Source organism: Aquarana catesbeiana, linkage group LG11, assembly GCF_042186555.1.
Source record: "Aquarana catesbeiana isolate 2022-GZ linkage group LG11, ASM4218655v1, whole genome shotgun sequence".
In the NCBI taxonomy this organism is placed as follows: Eukaryota; Metazoa; Chordata; class Amphibia; order Anura; family Ranidae; genus Aquarana; species Aquarana catesbeiana.
Window position 1 is genome coordinate 114,995,755 of NC_133334.1, and position 19,281 is coordinate 115,015,035.

Below are 19,281 nucleotides of genomic sequence, written 5' to 3' on the forward strand. Positions count from 1 at the left end.
AAATTAAAAGTGGGTGGAGAGCTAAGTAGCTACTGGCTGCTTAAAAGTATAAGATCTATATGATTAATGTATTGCTACACATAGATCTTTTTAACAGGTAAGAAAATATGAGAAAACTATGATATTAAATCTAAAGTTTAAAAAAAAACAAAAAACAAAAAGAAGAAACAAAAAGAAGAGAGGGCGCACCGACCTAGCGCATTACCACTGGTAGCGTTTATTAAAAAGTAAATGACAAGTAATATACTCACAAACGAGCTTGAAATACAGGCATGGACATAAACTGCAAGTATGCAGTAACAGACACCAGGATAAAATAGGACCGGACATCAAGTAGATGCGGCAACGGCTGGCGCGTTTCAGGGGCGAGCCCCTTTCCTCAGAGCCTAAGCGAGTGGTAACTGCTCACAGGTAAGAGCTCCTCTATATATGTGTGCATACATGTAACCAAGCCTCCCAGTAATCACCAGCACCAGCCCACCATGGCCACTCCCACTTCCCAAAAACATAACCCTCCCAGCAGAAAGAACCCTCTCTGGTGTCACCATGTCTTCATAGTAACACCATGGTAATCTCACATCCAAGAAAAAGCGTGCATATTAATCAATCATAATTATTGGTATAATAGGTGTACCCAATCATAGTACACAATAAAGGAATTTAACTGCGGGCTAATACAGGCCATCTAGGGCTATGATCTGGCCACCTGGCAAGTATAGATGTAAATGTGAATGTAAACAGGCAAAAGTAACCATATCATCTGTGCCACCTCTGCAAATCAATCAATCATATTGCACAAGAAGGGACTTTACCTACGGGCTGATTAGGGACTGTCCAGGGCTATAGCACGGTCACATCACAAATGCAGATGTAAGTATAAGTGTGGACAGGCAGAGGTAGCAGTACCACCTGTGCCACCTCTGCAAATAGGAAAAGTAGTATCGGCTGTACATACCGGAGGGGGTTACAGAGGACCTTTGGATGGCTTTAGAGGGCACCCATCGCAGTGCCCTTCACCTGCCTATAGAAGCTATCCATGAACATAAAATAGTTATGAGTCAGCGTGAACTCAATACACTCATAGAGGAAGTGTGCTTGTGTGGGGTTGAATTAGCAATGTATAACATCATGCTGAGTCAATCCAGGCGACGACCAGCCTCACATATCCTTTCACATCTGCGAGCCTGTACAGAGGGAATGCATGCGCACCCATACATTCTCGCTTACAGTGAGTATGGGCTGAAGTGGTCGGAGGTAGCGGGGTGGAACGCATATCCACCCGCACTTCCGGCCTGTGTCCACTGCGCATGCGCGGGCAGAAATGACGTTTTAGGTAGCCAGAAATCGCCGGTGGAGCGCATTTGTATCCGCATTTCCGGGTTCTCAAGGCGGTGTGCGTTCCACCGGCATCTAGAGCCCTCTAAAGCCATCCGAAGGTCCTCTGTAGCCCCCTCCGGTATGTACAGCCAATACTACTTTTCCTATTTGCAGAGGTGGCACAGGTGGTACTGCTACCTCTGCCTGTCCACACTTATACTTACATCTGCATTTGTGATGTGACCGTGCTATAGCCCTGGACAGTCCCTAATCAGCCCGTAGGTAAAGTCCCTTCTTGTGCAATATGACTGATTGATCTGCAGAGGTGGCACAGATGATATGGTTACTTTCGCCTGTTTACATTCACATTTACATCTATACTTGCCAGGTGGCCAGATCATAGCCCTAGATGGCCTGTATTAGCCCGCAGGTAAAGTCCTTTATTGTGTACTATGATTGGGTACACCTATTATACCAATAATTATGATTGATTAATATGCACGCTTTTTCTTGGATGTGAGATTACCATGGTGTTACTAAGAAGGCATGGTGACACCAGAGAGGGTCCTTTCAGCTGGGAGGGTTATGTTTTTGGGAAGTGGGAGTGGCCATGGTGGGCTGGTGCTGGTGATTACTGGGAGGCTTGGTTACATGTATGCACGCATATATAGAGGAGCTCTTACCTGTGAGCAGTTACCACCCGCTTAGGCACTGAGGAAAGGGGCTCGCCCCCGAAACACGCCAGCCGTTGCCGCATCTACTTGATGTGCGGTCCTATTTTATCCTGGTGTCTGTTACTGCATACTTGCAGTTTATGTCCATGCCTGTATTTCAAGCTCGTTTGTGAGTATATTACTTGTCATTTACTTTTTAATAAACGCTACCAGTGGTAATGCACTAGGTCGGTGCGCCCTCTCTTCTTTTTGTTTCCTCTTTGTAGTTTTTGAATGCCCAACATTCTGAAGAGGGCTGCAAGACGCCAGATACCACTAAAGCCTACTGGCCCTATCACACACTGAGAATCTAGACACTTGAGCGCAGGAGAGAGATTTTCTCTTTTGGTTATTAAATCTAAAATTTAATCAGTTCATATTTTGTCTACCCCAGTTCCTCTTTTCAACCTCATCAACAAGCTAATTATACTTATAAATAAAACCTTTCCATTTGCATTACGTCCTTTTTTAAGATCCAGTGATGTTATCACTGGGTCTTTGTGCTTCTCTAGTCAGTGAAGGTAGATCATGGCTGGTGGGAGGAGCCCGTATGGTGCTGTATACATACACATGGTGTGTGTCTGAAAAACATCAGAGCACCCTGTCTCTGTACACCTTTCAAAATCCATCAGCCCTGATGCAAGCAATTGGCTGGCTCTTGTTAAGAATTATGCAGATATCAAAATGCAGGGTGGATGTCAGTCTGGAGAAGTGGGCATTCCTAGGCAGGCTGCATTTACATGCATCCTATCCTAGGTAACACCCATGTGTAATGCTGACCCCAAGGTAAATGAATGAAAGGACTAGGGAAGGTACAGTAAGGCAGGGGAGGAAAGAGCAAGAGATTATGTTGGACATCCTCTAGCCATAAAATGAGATGGGCTCTATCTGACTTTCTGCAGCTTCCAATGAACGCTGTGGGAAGCTCAAAGTGTGCAGAGAAATCAGAGTAAACAATCTCAGTACAGTAGAAGGAGGAGTATGTAAAATTGCACAAGACTGAACAAAGGGCTGGAGTTTAATTTTATCTATGAAGGCTTTTTTTTCATATTTTGGTGATGGCGTCCCTTTTAATGCTGCGGTCTTGACATAGACAAACTTGTCTTTATGGCATTTGTGGCAGCAGTGTGTGTGCCTGTCCCATTAGTGATAGCTATTGTAACATGTGTAAGTGTTGTGGTTACACCTGCCACAGGTCTGCTTGTTGCACTAGTGTCTGTCCTAGGTATAGCAGTATTGGTGTCCCCAGTGGAACAGCACCTGGAGTTACACTTTTGGACGTAAAACTTCTAGCGGCTGTTCTTGCTGTTTGACTATTTGGAATTGTACTCATAGTGGTACCTGTTCTGGTAGCGGTGGATTGTGTTGTGCCAGCACCAGGAGATGTTGTTGTCGATGTGCCAGTACTAGAAGTTGTAGTTGATATTATACCAGTAGCAGAAGCTGAAGTTATAGTTCTGCCTGTATCCTTGGTAGTGGTTGTGCCTGTACCAGGAGTTGAAGTTGTGGTGGTGCCTGTACCCTTGGTAGTAGTAGTTGTTGTGCCAGTTCCAGGAGTTGAAGTTGTGGTGGTGCCTGTACCCTTGGTAGTAGTAGTTGTTGTGCCAGTTCCAGTAGTTGAAGTTGTGGTGGTGCCTGTACCCCTCGTAGTAGTAGTTGTTGTGCCAGTTCCAGGAGTTGGAGTTGTGGTGGTGCCTGTACCCTTGGTAGTAGTTGTTGTTGTGCCAGTTCCAGGAGTTGAAGTTGTGGTGGTGCCTGTACCCTTGGTAGTAGTTGTTGTTGTCCCAGTTCCAGGAGTTGAAGTTGTGGTGGTGCCTGTACCCTTGGTAGTAGTTGTTGTTGTGCCAGTTCCAGGAGTTGAAGTTGTGGTGGTGCCTGTACCCTTAGTAGTAGTAGTTGTTGTGCCAGTTCTGGGAGTTGAAGTTGTGGTAGTGCCTGTACCCTTGGTAGTAGTTGTTGTTGTGCCAGTTCCAGGAGTTGAAGTTGTGGTGGGGCCTGTACCCTTAGTAGTAGTAGTTGTTGTGCCAGTTCCAGGAGTTGAAGTTGTGGTAGTGCCTGTACCCTTGGTAGTAGTTGTTGTTGTGCCAGTTCCAGGAGTTGAAGTTGTGGTGGTGCCTGTACCCTTGGTAGTAGTTGTTGTTGTGCCAGTTCCAGGAGTTGAAGTTGTGGTGGTGCCTGTACCCTTGGTAGTTGTTGTTGTTGTGCCGGTTCCAGGAGTTGATGTTGTAGTTGTGCCGGTACCTTTTGTAGTAGTTGTTGTTGTACCAGTACCAGGTGTCGTAGTGGTAGTGGTACCTATATTAGTTGCTGTAGGAGATTTTGTAGTAGTAGTAGTAGTAGTAGTAGTAGTAGTAGTAGTAGTAGTAGGAATAGTGGTGGTAGCTGCATAAAAAAGGATTGACAAATGTATATTATTATGTATATACATCTCAGATCAGGCAGTGGCCTCTGAAGATATAAACATCTCTATATATACTGTATCACTGTAAAAAAATAATGACAATGTGTATTCTTTAACCATAATGACCTGAAAAGGATTATAGGTGTAAGTCTCAAAATACAACTTTATAGGACCAGTGAGAGCTAAGTAGGTATATGGAGCTATTACATGTTAGGATTTATGTAATTAATCACCAAATAAAGATCTTTTTATAGCTGACCTTTACTCACTTGTCACACAGCCATGGAGACTTCAGGACAATGTGCCCCATGTGGCAGATCTCAGATCTCACACATGCGCAGTAGGGTGGTGGCTATAAGTGATATGGAAGTCACAACCGGTTCCCAAATCCAAAATGGTGGCACAGGAAGAGAAGCTGTGAATATTTTGAGGGCCAGAAAGACAGTGTTGGATTTAATGGGTTGGTAATTAATCAGCAGCTAGAGTAATTGTAGCTACTGACATAATAAAGTTCGTCTTTACCAGGTGTGCAAATATGAGAAAATGTGATGTTAAAAAATGAAGTTTCAGTTTATTTTTCTTATTTTGGTGATAGTGTTGCTTTATTGCTGGAGCAGGAGCTGAAGTTGTAGTTGTTCCTGCACTCATGCTAATGGTTGTGGTTGTGCCAGTAGCAGGAGTTTTACTTGTAGTGGTGTTCCAATAGTAGAAGTGTAGTGCTTATTCCAATTGCCTGTATAAGCTTTTGGAGTTTACTTATAATGGTGCCTGTCTCAGTGGTGGTGGATTTTGTTGTGCATCTACAACTCAATGATCATGTTGATGTACTATAAGCTGTAGATACATTATATTACTTTTTATATAAAAAAAAGTGGCAACAACCCTAACCTATAACAAGCTTTTGCAGTAAGGTGTACATGGAAAGGCAACGCACATCACAAAGAGATATATCACTTTTTAGCAGAGGTTCCCTGATGCCTCAGAATATTTCAAGGGGTCGTCAAGGGTAAAAAGGTTCATCTACACTAACAAAACTGGCCACCACGATGAATATTCACTTTTGAAATGAACATTCTCAAAACCTTTAAAGTGTAAGTAAATCCCCCTATCGTTTTCAGCCAAGGAAGCTGCAATCTTTGCCTCTGTTTAATCTACAACTGCCATGATGCCGCACATGTGATCAGTTATGACACCAGCCGTTGGATGGTTTGACAGTTTGGTTGCGAGCACAACCAATGGGAGTGTTATATTTCCGGCACGTGCTGGAAAATAAACTGTTTTATGGATGGGTTTACTTCCGCTTTAAAAAATCAACCTCAATGAGCTTCTAAACTTAAGGTGGTTCTAAAGCCCTAAGGTTTTTCACCTTATTCTTTGCATTAAGGTGAAAAACCTTCTGTCCTGCAGCCCCCCTAATACTTACCTGAGCCTGATCCGATTCAGCGATGTTCACGAGCACAGCAGCTCCCGCCGCTGTCTCCCTCCTCAGGAGCAGGGGGGGGGGGGCAGGGCTGAGTCCCACTGTCTGTGTCAATAGACTCAGCAGCGGGACTCGGGAGCAGACACGCATGGGTTGCCCCAGGGAAAGAGACACCAGAAAAAGAGGATCCGGGCTGCGCTGTGCAAAAGCATTGCACAGAGCAGGTAAGTATAGGCATGTTTGTTATTTTATTGGAAAAAAGAACGAGGGTTTAACACCACTTTAGGTAGCCTGTGTCTTAATCAGACAACTATATTTTCAAATTTCAGATGAGCAGTCTTCTGTTTGCAATTTTGCTGCATGGTTTCTTACATTTGCTGCTTGCTCGAAGCAGAACCCTCACGCCATCAAATCAAAAGATAGTATCACCATTGTAGTGTATGGACCACAGTAATCCTACAGATAGTTATTAAAATGACCTTTAGAAAATTACAGTAAATTGTTATTAGAGAACACAACCCGATATGATTTACAAGATATTTACTAAAAGAAAACCAAGATGTGTACAATTATAAATAAATGACCCTAAATTAAATTTGTTCACTTGCTTGCCATTATCCTAAATAAGGCTTCCGGATGTATTCTGATACTTCTAGGTTGTACAGGAATTTGTATTTCTGTGAGCCCAGATTATATAAGTTTTATGTGCAGGTGTAAGTTATATCTGTACCTAGGTTTCTGAAGGGAGTGAGAGCTTATTATTTTATTGTTTTTTTTTTTTTTTAAATCTATTACTGACAAAAGATGATTGCTGTATAAGGGGCATTACGAGCCTACATTAAAATAGACTATAATGCCCCGTACACACGGTCGGACATTGATCGGACATTCCGACAACAAAATCCTAGGATTTTTTCCAATGGATGTTGGCTCAAACTTGTCTTGCATACACACGGTCACACAAAGTTGTTCTGAACGCGGTGACATAAAACACGTACATCGGGACTATAAACGGGGCAGTAGCCAATAGCTTTCATCTCTTTATTTATTCTGAGCATGCGTGGCACTTTGTGCGTCAGATTTGTGTACACACGATCGGAAATTCCGACAACGGATTTTGTTGTCGGAAAATTTTATAGCCTGCTCTCAAACTTTGTGTGTCGGAAAATCCAATGGAAAATGTGTGATGGAGCCCACACACGGTTGGAATTTCAGACAAGGTCCTATCACACATTTTCTATCGGAAAATCCGACCGTGTGTACGGGGCATTAGGGAGCCCCTATATAGCTTATGTGGAGAAAGAATCCGCAGTATTGAATATACAACTCTGACAGCACTCTAACCCTGAAGCTGAAAAACCTCCATCCAGAATACTTTCAGGCTCTTTCAGTGCAGGAGACTCCTTCGCTGTCCACAGAACTTGTGATCATGCTTCTCCGAATAATTATGATTTCCAAAGTTTCATTTCACTGCCATTACATAATTTATACATCTATGTTAGTGTAGCAGAGACTCTGTCAATGGCTGGGAACCTTACTATAGATCATCATGGACTAGACACAACATGCTCTGAGTTGTAACTTTTTTAACCTATGAGTCTGTGCTGAAGAATAATATTGGTCTAAAAACTGTATTTTTTTTTTCTGGTTGAACAGACTAATGTCCAGTAAGAAAACCTCACCTGCAATAACTTCCACTGAGACCAAGGTTGTGGCCTTCTCATTTGTTGAACTGTCAGTCGCAGACACCTGTGTTAAAGAAGGCCATACTGTTTATGACAACTCAAAAGAATTCTTTGACAATTCACAAAGCAGCAGGGTATGGATACTTATTTTCAAAAAGTGACAGTTATTTTTAGTTGAGTACAATAAGATTTGATAATTATAGTCACATGGCTTGCATTAAAGCTTTGTAAATTGAGCAACACACCAGCAACTCAAGAAGAAAGGCAGGGTTTTTTTTTTTTTGCAAGCTTATTCAGATATCTAAGCTATTTCTTGAGCCCAATATAATATTCCATTGTGCCCTGTAATATGTTTATGGTATTCCAAATTGTTAGCTATCAGCATAATTATTATCCTATTATTTTTTTTTTGTCAAAGCTTAATTGAACAAGCTGAAGTTAGAAGCTAATTGACTACCATGCACATCTGCCCCAGATTTTTCACCGTCAATTTTTAGTAAATCAACCCCACTGGGACCTTTAATAAAGGCCACTTCTAAAATTAAAACATTAGTATATTGTGCCAAACAATATAGTGGCATACTGTTTATAATCCTTACCCTATTTATTACCCGTTTTGAACAGAAGTATTGGCATTAAAAACATTTTCACCATAATCATGTCAAAAAACTGAACTTTCTCAGAACTTACTTGTAATACAATGGTGCTTGGAGTAGTGATTACAGCATTGGTCAAAATGTAGCCATCCTGGAGAATTCTAAAAGCAGTGCTGTTATCTATCTTATACACCAAAGATGGATTCCGTTTCTGCGATAAAAAGAAAGAAAAAATGTTTTTTGTGAAAGGTTATCAACAAATTGTATACATGAAAATCATTCTCAACTGCTATCATTTTATACAGATGGCTATGAAATTATGAAATATATAATATTGGTGAACGTTCATGAAGAAAGAAATAATAAACAAAAGAAAGAAAACAGGATCCCCCACTTCTTTTTGCAGAAAAAAGTACATCTAGAAATATACCATAAATTGTGAAGAAAATAAACTGGCAGGCCAGTCTGGGCCAGAGCAAAGTTTTTTATGTTCAGATTTTCTAAACTTGGGCTCGCCTTGCAAACCTACCCATGAGTCTCCCAAATCAATATATACTAATGAGGTTTGATTAAGTGCTGAATTTAACGCAAAACGCGTCACCTTTTAATGCTCCTGTTATACCTGTCATGTCATTTTAATGGTTCAATAAAGATACCAACGAGTGCAGCAATATTCCGGATTTGTGCATGTTACTCAATATATACTAATATATGCCCAAAATTAAATCTTATTTAAATCCCTAAACCAGTGCAAACTAATTTCTGTGTTAAAATTAAGATTTCCTTTGATAATGTGTCTCTTTCACCCTTCTCACGTGTTGGTACTATAGTGCACCTCCTCCTTCGTGCTCTCCTAACCCCAGAGTGCAGAACACTCACCAGACCTGCTTGCCCCTTTCTGCCTTCACTTTTATGCTGTATCTAATGGGATCACTTTGCTCCTCTGCTTCAACTTCCACATTAGTCATTTTTTGCACACTTCTGTACTCAGCCCCTTGTTTATTATACCATCCAGAACCTCACTATCTGCCTCCAGTCCCATCACTGAGATTCATAAATCAAGACAGGAAGAATCCAGTAAAAGTGTATTACCCTTTATTAAAATGGCAAAGAACTTAAAACAAAGTGTGCACTTACATTAAAAAGTGCCCTCCCTGGCACTAAGAAGTCACATCAAGCTATGTAGAACACAGAGTGCCGCATCAGCCACGTCTTCCTGGATGCAAGAGTGCGCTCCACTTGATAGAAGTGATGTCACTGACACAAAGCCCCACCCAACGCATTTTGTCTACTCTAGACATTGTCAGGGATAGAGAATAATGGCATCTGCCTGGCTCATTTCCTTTCCTCATATCACTTTGTAATGTACTTCTGCTTTATAACTGGGGCACTAAGTGTTAATAAAATAACCCTTCTAGTGCAATATGCAGACAGATATAATTTTTCTAAAACTGGCAAAAAAATCACACACGGTTTACATGAATGGTGGTGTCCAGTACACTGTAAAAAGAACATGTGATTTCCTGCTCATGTAAATGTCCCACTCCTGTTCCCAGTTCACACTACCTACTACAACACAGAATCTAATAATGTGATTAGTAGGAAAAGGAAAACTCTACTGCTTAGCACTCGAAGTAGGAAGTGACTGCAGGGAGTAGGTTTTGGTGAGCTTTATGTGTGGGATTCTTTACAATAAGTAGCAGGCAAGACTTTACAATGAAAGCTGCTAATATCTTTGCGGTGTGGTGTAACTGACCAGGGAAATTGTTTTTTTTTCTTAACAAAAGTGGAGCTACACTTTAAACTAAATTCATGTGACCAGTCAGAACTAATCAGGAGTAAGTGGATGAATGTTGGGGTAATTACTGTGAATTCTATGTGCTCAGATTGTGAAAATGCCCTGCAGACAAATAAAGGCATAGATATAGCAGCAATTAAGCTATAAAGAACATAGAAGTAATATGTTTGTTGGGTTAGGTCTAATTTTTTTTAGCTGAGGATAGTTAGTTGGTGCTTTAACACACGGGCATAATGCTTGGGTACAGCACACTCCTAGTCAATGGAGAGCATATGCTAGAACAAAAAAAACTCATTTTTTTGCACTTGTACCTACAGGTAAGCCTATAATAAGGACTACCTGTAGGTACAGTGACTATCTCCCAAACTTGTGGTGTTTAGGAGATATTCACACCAGATGCAGCCAGTGATGTCACAGGTTCATGCACTCTGAAGGTCCGGCATACCGTGCCAGACCTTCAGAGCTTTGTGCCAGAGCCAAGGGTTCCCCCCCGCGCATCATAGCTCTGGCCACTCAAGCAGCTGGAGACAATGAACCTGGAAGGAAGGCCAGGTGAAGAAGGAAGCCCTGTCAGCAGTGATAGCGCATCGCTAGTGAGCTTTGTTCTGAGGTAAGTATTTCATAATGTGTTAGTATGCGATGCATACTAGCACATTATGCCATTGCCTTGCCGGGTATTTTTTTTTTTAATGCTGCGGTTTACTACCACTTTAACACCATCTCTATATGAATAGCTACAATCACACATGACAGACCTTATGAGTGAAATGTTATTTATAATGACTGACATGTCCTCCGGGACAAGGGCCAAAGGCTTCAGTAACTCTGTTTCCTTTACATTTATTTTTAAAGTGAACCTGAACTAAAAAAGGGATGATTTACTATATTATAGAGAACATCTAGAAATGTTAAATGTGCCTAGATTTCCGCATTAAAAATTGCCTTTACATGGAATTCCTCCCAAAAAATAGCAGTGCACTTATGTATCTTGAGTCTCATAGCTGTATATTTGAAGTATCATATCTAAAACACTAAGCCTCTTAAAATTTGAAGTGAGGTTTGGTGATGTCATTTTCTGTTATCTTTGCTGGAGTGGAAGCTATACCCAGGGACCTGCAGTGCAAGTATCTCACGGCTTCTACTTCATTCTTTTGTGGATCTGTGCTTCCACTACCTCTTGTGCTACTGCTCTAATATTCTTCAATCAGTCATCACGCCATGAGTCATTACAATGGCAGATCTGACATGAGAAAGCATAGCCCTGCCTGTAACAAATTGGCCGCCTTAACACAGAAACACACTGGGTTGATTTACTAAGGACAAATAGACTGTTCACTGCAAACGAATTTCCCCAGAACTTAATGAATGAGGTGAAGTTCTGATTTCCACCATCCAATTATGTGCAAGCTAATGGCATGTGATTGGGTATTTTTTGCAAAGTGAAATCTCACCACATTCACCAAACTATGGGGATAATTCCCTTGCAAAATGAACAGCCTATTTGTCTTTAGTATATCAACCCCATAGTGTGCAAGAATGCACACTAAGTCAGTAATGGGGAATTGATAAGATCAGCTACATGTAGTCTATTCAAGAACCATTCCCTCAAATGAGTTTACAATGAGCTTTCCTAGCACATTCATTTCATAGTGGGGCCAGTTCGGAAGAAAGCCAATTAACCTAACTATATATTGGGACTGGGAAGAAACCAAAAAAAATAACTAGAGAAAAACATGCAATCACAGTGAGAATCAAACCTAAGACCCAGAACTGCAATGGAAGAGTGCTAATGCATCGAATGAATGATTTATCCAATTCAAAGCATGAGAGGACATAAGATGACCTAATAAAACTGGTTAATTAGGCCTACGTAATTTTTTTTTTTTTTTATCTGTGCAATCTGCTTCTCTCTAAAAATGATAATCTATGTCACTATATATTTTTTTTCCTGTTCAAACTAGAAGTTGTAATCTGAGTTACTTACATCTGGGAAGTCATCATCAGCTGCAAACACTACAAGTGTTCTAATTGGGTCATTTAAATCCAAAACAAAAGTTCCAATTGCAGAATCTGATGGGATCATTCCGGAGTAAACAGACTTTTCAAAAGTTGGTGGGAAGTTGTTTTTTTCTTTTACTTCAATTACAACTGAGGTTGTTGAATATTTTGTTTGATCGTCAATTTGGTAAGCCTAGGGAGAGAAGAAGCAATGTCAAGTTGAAAAGAAGCATAGGAAAGGATCCAGTTCCTGGCTTAAAAATACACAATATTTGGTTGGTCACAAATCTGTACCAAATCAAAAAGAAAGTAAAAAACTGTGCTAAGGTGTGATAATGTGTACTAAGAACACACAAGAAAATGGAAATGTGAACAAGCTAAATGATAAAGCAGCGGTTCTTCTGCACAACAAAACAGTACAAATCAGAAAAAAAAAGAAAACTTATAGAACCACGCTAACACATTAACTCAGTGATGTGTACAGGCATACCCCACTTTTAAGTACACAATGGGGTTTATTTACTAAAGCTGGAAAGTGCAAAATCAGACTCACTTCTGCATAAAAACCAATGAGCTTCTAGGTTTTATTACCAAAGCTTAATTGAACAATCTGGGGTTAGAAGCTCATAAGTTAATGTGTTAGCGCGGTTCTATCATTTTTCTTTTTTCACAAATCTGTACCCTCTATCACCTCTTCATACTCTGCAGAACACCTCCATACCCCTCAGCACATCTCCGTACCCCCAGAACACCTCCATACTCCACAGAACACCCCTTTACCATTCAGTACATCTCTGTACCCCAGAACACCTCCATACACAACACACCTCCTTACCGCCCAGCACATGTCTGTACCCCCAGAACACCTCCATACTCCACAGAACACTTCTGTCCCGCTCAGCACATCTCCGTATCCCCCAAAGCATCTCCATACTCAACAGAACTCCTCCTTACCACCCAGCACACCTCTGCACCCCCAGAACACCTCCATACTCCACAGAACACCACCATACCACTCAGCACAACTCTGTACCCCCTAGCACATCTTCATTCTCCACAGAACACCTCCATACTCCACAGAACACCACCATACCACTCAGCACAACTCTGTACCCCCTAGCACATCTTCATTCTCCACAGAACACCTCCATACTCCACAGAACACCTCCGTACCACTCAGCACAACTCTGTACCCCCTAGCACATCTTTATACTCCACAGAACACCTCCATGCCCCTAAGCACATCTCTGTTCCCCCAGCTCTGCATAGAAACCAATCAGCTTCCAGGTTTTATTGTCAAAGCTCAATTGATCAAGCTGATGTTAGAAGCCGTTTGGCTACGATGCACAACTGCACCAGATTCTGAGTGCTCCAGGTTTAGTAAATCTCCTTCATTGTGGAGCGTTGGGTTATATGTACTAAGATTACAGGAAACCTGTGCTTTGTCCATTCAGGGCCCATTCAGATCTATGGGCTGCTGTGCATTACTTAGCAGGTATAATCTAGCACCTTATTGTGCATTATTTAAACAGCCCTTTCATTTGAAAGGATTGCCAATGCACCACAAAGCCTAAAAATCAGACATGTACCATTTTGTTGCGGTGTACTTCAAAGTGAGTGTGTTGGATATACATTGTTATAGTGCACTGGTATGCCATTCTAAATGATTGGCACTGCAATGCACTGCACTGTGGTACCCGTGTTAACACTACACATAAACCTGAATGGGCTTCAAAACTTTTTTTTATATACCGTATTTTTATTTATGGGTCTTAACAAATAGGCTAATTTGCAGAAATCCATATTAATTACCTATTTTAAGGCTATAACACAAGGAATGTTTATGAGCTACTAAGAAACAGCACCTGTATTCTTGCACTCTAATGCCCCATACACATGGTCGGATTTTCCGACGGAAAATGTGTGATAGGACCTTGTTGTTGGAAATTCCGACCATGTGTAGGCTCCATCACACAATTTCCATCGGATTTTCCGACACACAAAGTTTGAGAGCAGGCTATAAAATTTTCCGACAACAAAATCCGTGGAATTTCTGATCGTGTGTACGCAAATCCGACGCACAAAGTGCCACGCATGCTCAGAATAAATAAAAAGATGAAAGCTATTGGCTACTGCCCCGTTTATAGTCCCGACGTACGTGTTTTACGTCACCGCGTTTAGAATGATCGGATTTTCCGACAACTTTGTGTGACCGTGTGTATGCAAGACAAGTTTGAGTCAACATCCGTTGGAAAAAATCCTAGGATTTTGTTGTCGGAATGTCCGATCAATGTCCGACCGTGTGTACGGGGCATAATTGTATTTCTAGAAGGTTTTAATCTGGCTCTGGTTATCAGTAGTTTGTACCTTCCAAGATCCTATCATCAATACGTACCATAACCTGCAATACAAAACTTCCCAAGGTATTCACTGCTTTGTTCATGGTTATGTTTCCAGATGTTGTGTGCACATTAAACACATTGTCATTGTTTCCTAAAGGTAAAAAATAAGGAATGTCTGTTAGATTTGATACACAAACAAGATTGAAGGTTAATAACTAGTAATTTGTGTACTATTAAAGCCCAACTCCAACCAAAATGTTTTATTTTGTTTTGGAAAGTCTAGAAGGGTTATAGTCCCAGACAGTTTTTTGCTGATAAAATTTCCATCACTTGCTGTCAGGATAAGAAATTTCTCAGAACACCTGACAGCGTATGTATTGCTGTCTGTGCTTTTTCTTGTTTTGGTGTCAGTCATCCCCTCCTCTTTCTTTTTCTGGTGTCACAGAGACAAGGAAAGTGAGGAAAAAAACTACCCAATGGGATCACAGATATAAATAAAATTAGAAAAATGGGAAATAGTGAGAATCACGCTAATTGATGAATAATGATAATAAAGTTCATATTAATCAAATAAATAAATGTGCAAATGATGCAAAATTGTCCACAATGAAAGTGATGTATTGAAAAATAAGAACGATCTTATTAATGGAATAGTCCATCATCCATCACCAAAACCGCTGTGAATCCACCACTAGCTGTAGAAACTGCTTACCAGCTCCTGTGGACCCCTTGTTATAGGGGGTCGAAGTACACCTGTGGCTTAACACCCAGCCGGGGCCTTTCCCCACGTCTCAGGGCTGTTCCACACCTCTGGTAAGCAGGAATGAAGTTTGACACCAAGAAAGAGACCAAAAGGCTCCACAAAACATAAAATCATTTTTGGGTTTATTGTGTAAAATTTGTAGCATTCTCAACATGTAAAAATGAATAAAATGCCTAAAGTTTGGTGTGTCGGATGTACACAACCAAAACTACCCGTCGTTTGGGACACGGGGATGATGGTGACGTCAGCACGTCGCTCGCCCTACGTGTTTCATCACAAATGACAAACAAATTTAAATGTTCACCACTCTACCCACAACTAAAAAAAAATGTCTGGAGTTGGGCTTTAAACATAAAATGATAGCTGTAATATAAAAAGAAACAGCTAATAGCAGATATAGAAAGATATGTAACATTTTGAAAACGAATATTAATGTTGTTTCTATGAAGAACTCTAGTTTCTTACCCTGGGAATCTTATAACTTCTACCAAGACACTGAAACTATTAATTTTCTCAATGCTTTATTTATAAATGTTACCTTGTATTTTAGGGTTACGGGCCCTTTATTGTACAATAGAGCAGCCCTTCTCAACTGGGGTCCCTGGGGTGCTGTCCGAGTTTGTCTGGGGTGCCACAGCATCCTGGTTGAGAGTCTGTGGTCGAGCTCCCACTGTTGTGCCGAACTGTACATCAGCACAGTGGGAGCTTGATCAAGACAGTGACTTGCAGGGCACTGGAAGGGAGAGGCGTCATCCTGACCTCTTTGGCTTACAGTGCAGTACCTCCATTACCTTGATATTTTGTGTGGTCATATAACAGTGCTTGTAGAACAGTGTTACAAGTCAATAAATGTACCATAACATCCCAATACACCTGCAGGTGGTAAAGGTAAGCAAAAAATGTTGATAGTATCTCTTAGACTTGTGTCACTCTTGCAAGCATGATGCAAGCAAGAATTTGCCAGAAACAGGGTTGCTAAAATAAGCTAAGAGAACACATGTCTGCTTCATATGCATCACTTCTTTGTTAAATTCAGGATCAAAGCCTTGCTCACTCACTGCCGAAATTTCTTCAGGGAAGGGACAACACATGCAAGGAGGTGAGTGTTTCACCTCACTGCTGCATCTTCTTTAGAAATCTCATGTGACATTAGCCATAGGGCACTTTCACACAGGCATTGAAAATATGCAGTTGACTCATGTTTTTATCGCTTCCCAGCCACCTATTTTAGGCCAAATTGTTTAAAGGGTTAGTTTACCTTTACCAAAAACTGTCTATGTAGATAAGGGGTGTCTGTAAATACAAACATAGTTGAATAATGCCATTGTTATAGGTGTAGGCCATTTATGTATCTCCTGAAGCCTGACTGGAATATTCCCAGGACGTTGCTAGGACATTGAGGCCTAGTCATTACTGCTCACCTTCTTCATTACAGGAGTGAGCTCTCAAATGCTGAGCTCAGAGCTACTGCATCAGTGTAGAGAAAGAGCATGTGGGAGAGTTTGAATTAGAGAAAAATCTCACTCCTATAATGCTAGAGCTGAGCAGTAATGACTAGGCCTCAACTGGCAACATTCTGGTAGTATTCCAGTCAGGCTGTGGGAGGTATGTAAATGACCTACACATATAGCAAGGACAATAATCAACTTTAGTAAGTACAGTATTAGAGTTTCTCACTGCTTGCAGAGTTCAGCAGATGTTGACACTTTGCAATCGCCTCCATTCACTTGTATTAAAACGAGCCCCTAGTACACCTCAAACACACTGCAAACATTCCTACGCACAGTTGAAAAAAAAAAACGAAAGAAAATATCTCACAGGGTGAGGTGGTTTAGGTACTGAGAGACAAAAAACTGCTGGATATATCTAAGACTCATTGGTAATCTATTTTTGTGACAGCCATTGAAGATAAACATTAGAAAAACATTAGACATTTTGTGCTTACCATTGAAGATGCTATATTCAACAGGAGTACGAATTCCCCAGTCCCCATCCACCGCATATAAAGGTCCTGGCAATAGGGTCAGAGGTCCTGGCTAAAATAAACATACAACACAATTACTTGTGTATTCAGGAGTGCACACTTTATTTTTTAATTTAACCTTTCAAAAATGTCTCTCAACTTAATGATCATATTGCTAATGCATTTATATCAGTGAATAAAATCAAAATATATTTATTATCTAGTTGTTTTTTTTTCTTTCCATAGTTTCAGAATAAAAAAGAACATTAAAGTGTATCTTAACCCAAAAACAAAATTTTTATATATTGCAGTTTACAGGGTATAGTAGTTGCATTATTTTTCTTATTTTTCTGACTTTTTAAAAATCTTTCAATCAGGGGAGTTGCTAGGTCTGCAAAAGATCTGGGGCTAGAGCCCACAGCAGTCACCAACCTTTTTGCATGCCCGCAGGGGGGGGACCAGTGGTAAGCAATTTTTCACGGGCGATGGCTGGTGTTGGCGCATCAATCATCATGGCATAATGGTTGATATGTTGTCAGGGTGATTGAAGTGCATTATTTCTATTGTTACATTCTAATATATAATGAAGTGGTTCAACTCACCATACTGCAGAATCAGTGGGAGCCCTGGGCGTGTCACTTGCCACATCTCCTGCCACCAGATGCAGCATGTCACTTGCCATCGTCGCCTGTCACCAGATGCAGCGTGTTACTTTCCACCGTCACCTGCCACCAGAGGTGGATTGTCGCTTGCCACTTTCACCTGGCAGCACATGTGGATTGTCACTTGCCACATCTCCTGCCACCATTTGCAGATTGTCACTTGCCACATCTCTTGCCACCATTTGCAGATTGTCACGTCACCGGCCACCAGATGTGGGTTGTCACTTGCCAACTGATGTGGATTGTCACTTGCCAACCAGCCAGTGCCACCAAATGTGCATTGACGCTGCATTGGTGGCAGGCTGACAGCACTGGTCAATTTAGTGAGAGCAGGAGAGCGGTGATGCGGGGTGGGCAGTGAGAGATGATGTCATCTCGCTGCTCCCTACTGCACCTTCGACATTGAAGCAAGGGGGGTCTGGCTGCAAAGCGGAGCTCCATGATGACCGTGCTGTGAGGGCGGAAGAGCGCCGATTTGTGGTGGACAGTGTGAGATTATGTCATCTCTCTGCTGCTCGCCACACCTCGCTCCCAAATTGAAGAGGCCCGGCTGTGAAGAGCTCGCTTCTTTCCTCTCCTCCGCCTCTCTCATGCAGCCAGCCCGCCTGCCGCAGCAGCCGCAACCCGCTGGTTAGGCAGGGACCCTGCGGCAAGAGACTCGGGGCTATGGGCCCCAGATTCGGGGCTATAGCCCCGATAGCCACCCCCTAGAAACGCCCCTGCTTTCAATACAATTTCTGTTCTTGGGAGGCAGCTCTCTGTATTGTATTTGTAGGGAGCAGAGTTGTTGCTCTAGGATAGGAAGTGTTTAGGAATTACAGAGCATCTTCCCTTCTCCGCATTTTCATAACATAAGGGGGATGTGTTCTGCAGGTCATGAAGAGACAAAAGGCAGCTGCTAGCACCGCAAATGACAGTTGAAAAACAGTGTATGTAAAAATATATAATGGTGCAGCGCTAGTATCATTCAAAAATAAATAAAATGAAAATATAGGTAATCTAAACTGAATAAAAACATAATGATAACAAAAAAAAACACAGTGACAATGAAAAAATCAATGTCCAAGTGCAAATATTCCCAAATTTCAAATATACCAAATATGAAACTGTAAAGATACAAAAATTGAAAAGTGCAAATGCAGTGAAGCAAATAAACTATAAAATCAAACAAATTGTTCAATCGTCTGTATCCGCTGTGTTGTTTCGATCATTGGTGATTAATCACGACAAAGCCTGAATGATTCATGGGGTGTATGTCCTATTGAATCCATACACTCCAGGAAGCCTCAGTATTATCGGTGGTGGTGCTCTGTTTTCACTCTTCATGCACTTTTAGTGACGGTTCAATAATCAACGCCTTGTCCAGCAAGATTTATATATACACTTTAAGATATATTCATCTATCTACACTACTTGTCACAAAGTGGACTTGTTTGTTTATCTTTTTTTTATTTTATAACATTATTGGTTTTTTGATTTTATAGTTTATTTGCTTCACCGCATTTGCACTTTTCAATTTTTGTATCTTTACAGTTTCATATTTGGTATATTTGAAACTTGGGAATATTTGCACTTGGACATTGATTTTTTCATTGTCACTGTGTTTTTATTTGTTATCATTAT

The 19,281-nt window shown here is 41.1% G+C and overlaps 1 protein-coding gene across 1 annotated transcript in view; it reads right to left on the reverse strand.

Moving 5' to 3' along the window:
• Positions 1-19,281, reverse strand: part of CDHR5 (cadherin related family member 5) — a 154,225-nt gene that overhangs the window by 20,547 nt on the left and 114,397 nt on the right. Inside the window, exons 8-13 of the mRNA XM_073604923.1 lie at positions 16,979-17,069; positions 14,324-14,421; positions 11,915-12,121; positions 8,227-8,343; positions 7,534-7,600; positions 3,372-4,412 (exon numbers count right to left, since the gene is read on the reverse strand). Of these exons, the coding sequence (XP_073461024.1) occupies positions 3,372-4,412; positions 7,534-7,600; positions 8,227-8,343; positions 11,915-12,121; positions 14,324-14,421; positions 16,979-17,069 (1,621 nt within the window). The remainder of the gene's footprint in view (positions 1-3,371; positions 4,413-7,533; positions 7,601-8,226; positions 8,344-11,914; positions 12,122-14,323; positions 14,422-16,978; positions 17,070-19,281) is intronic.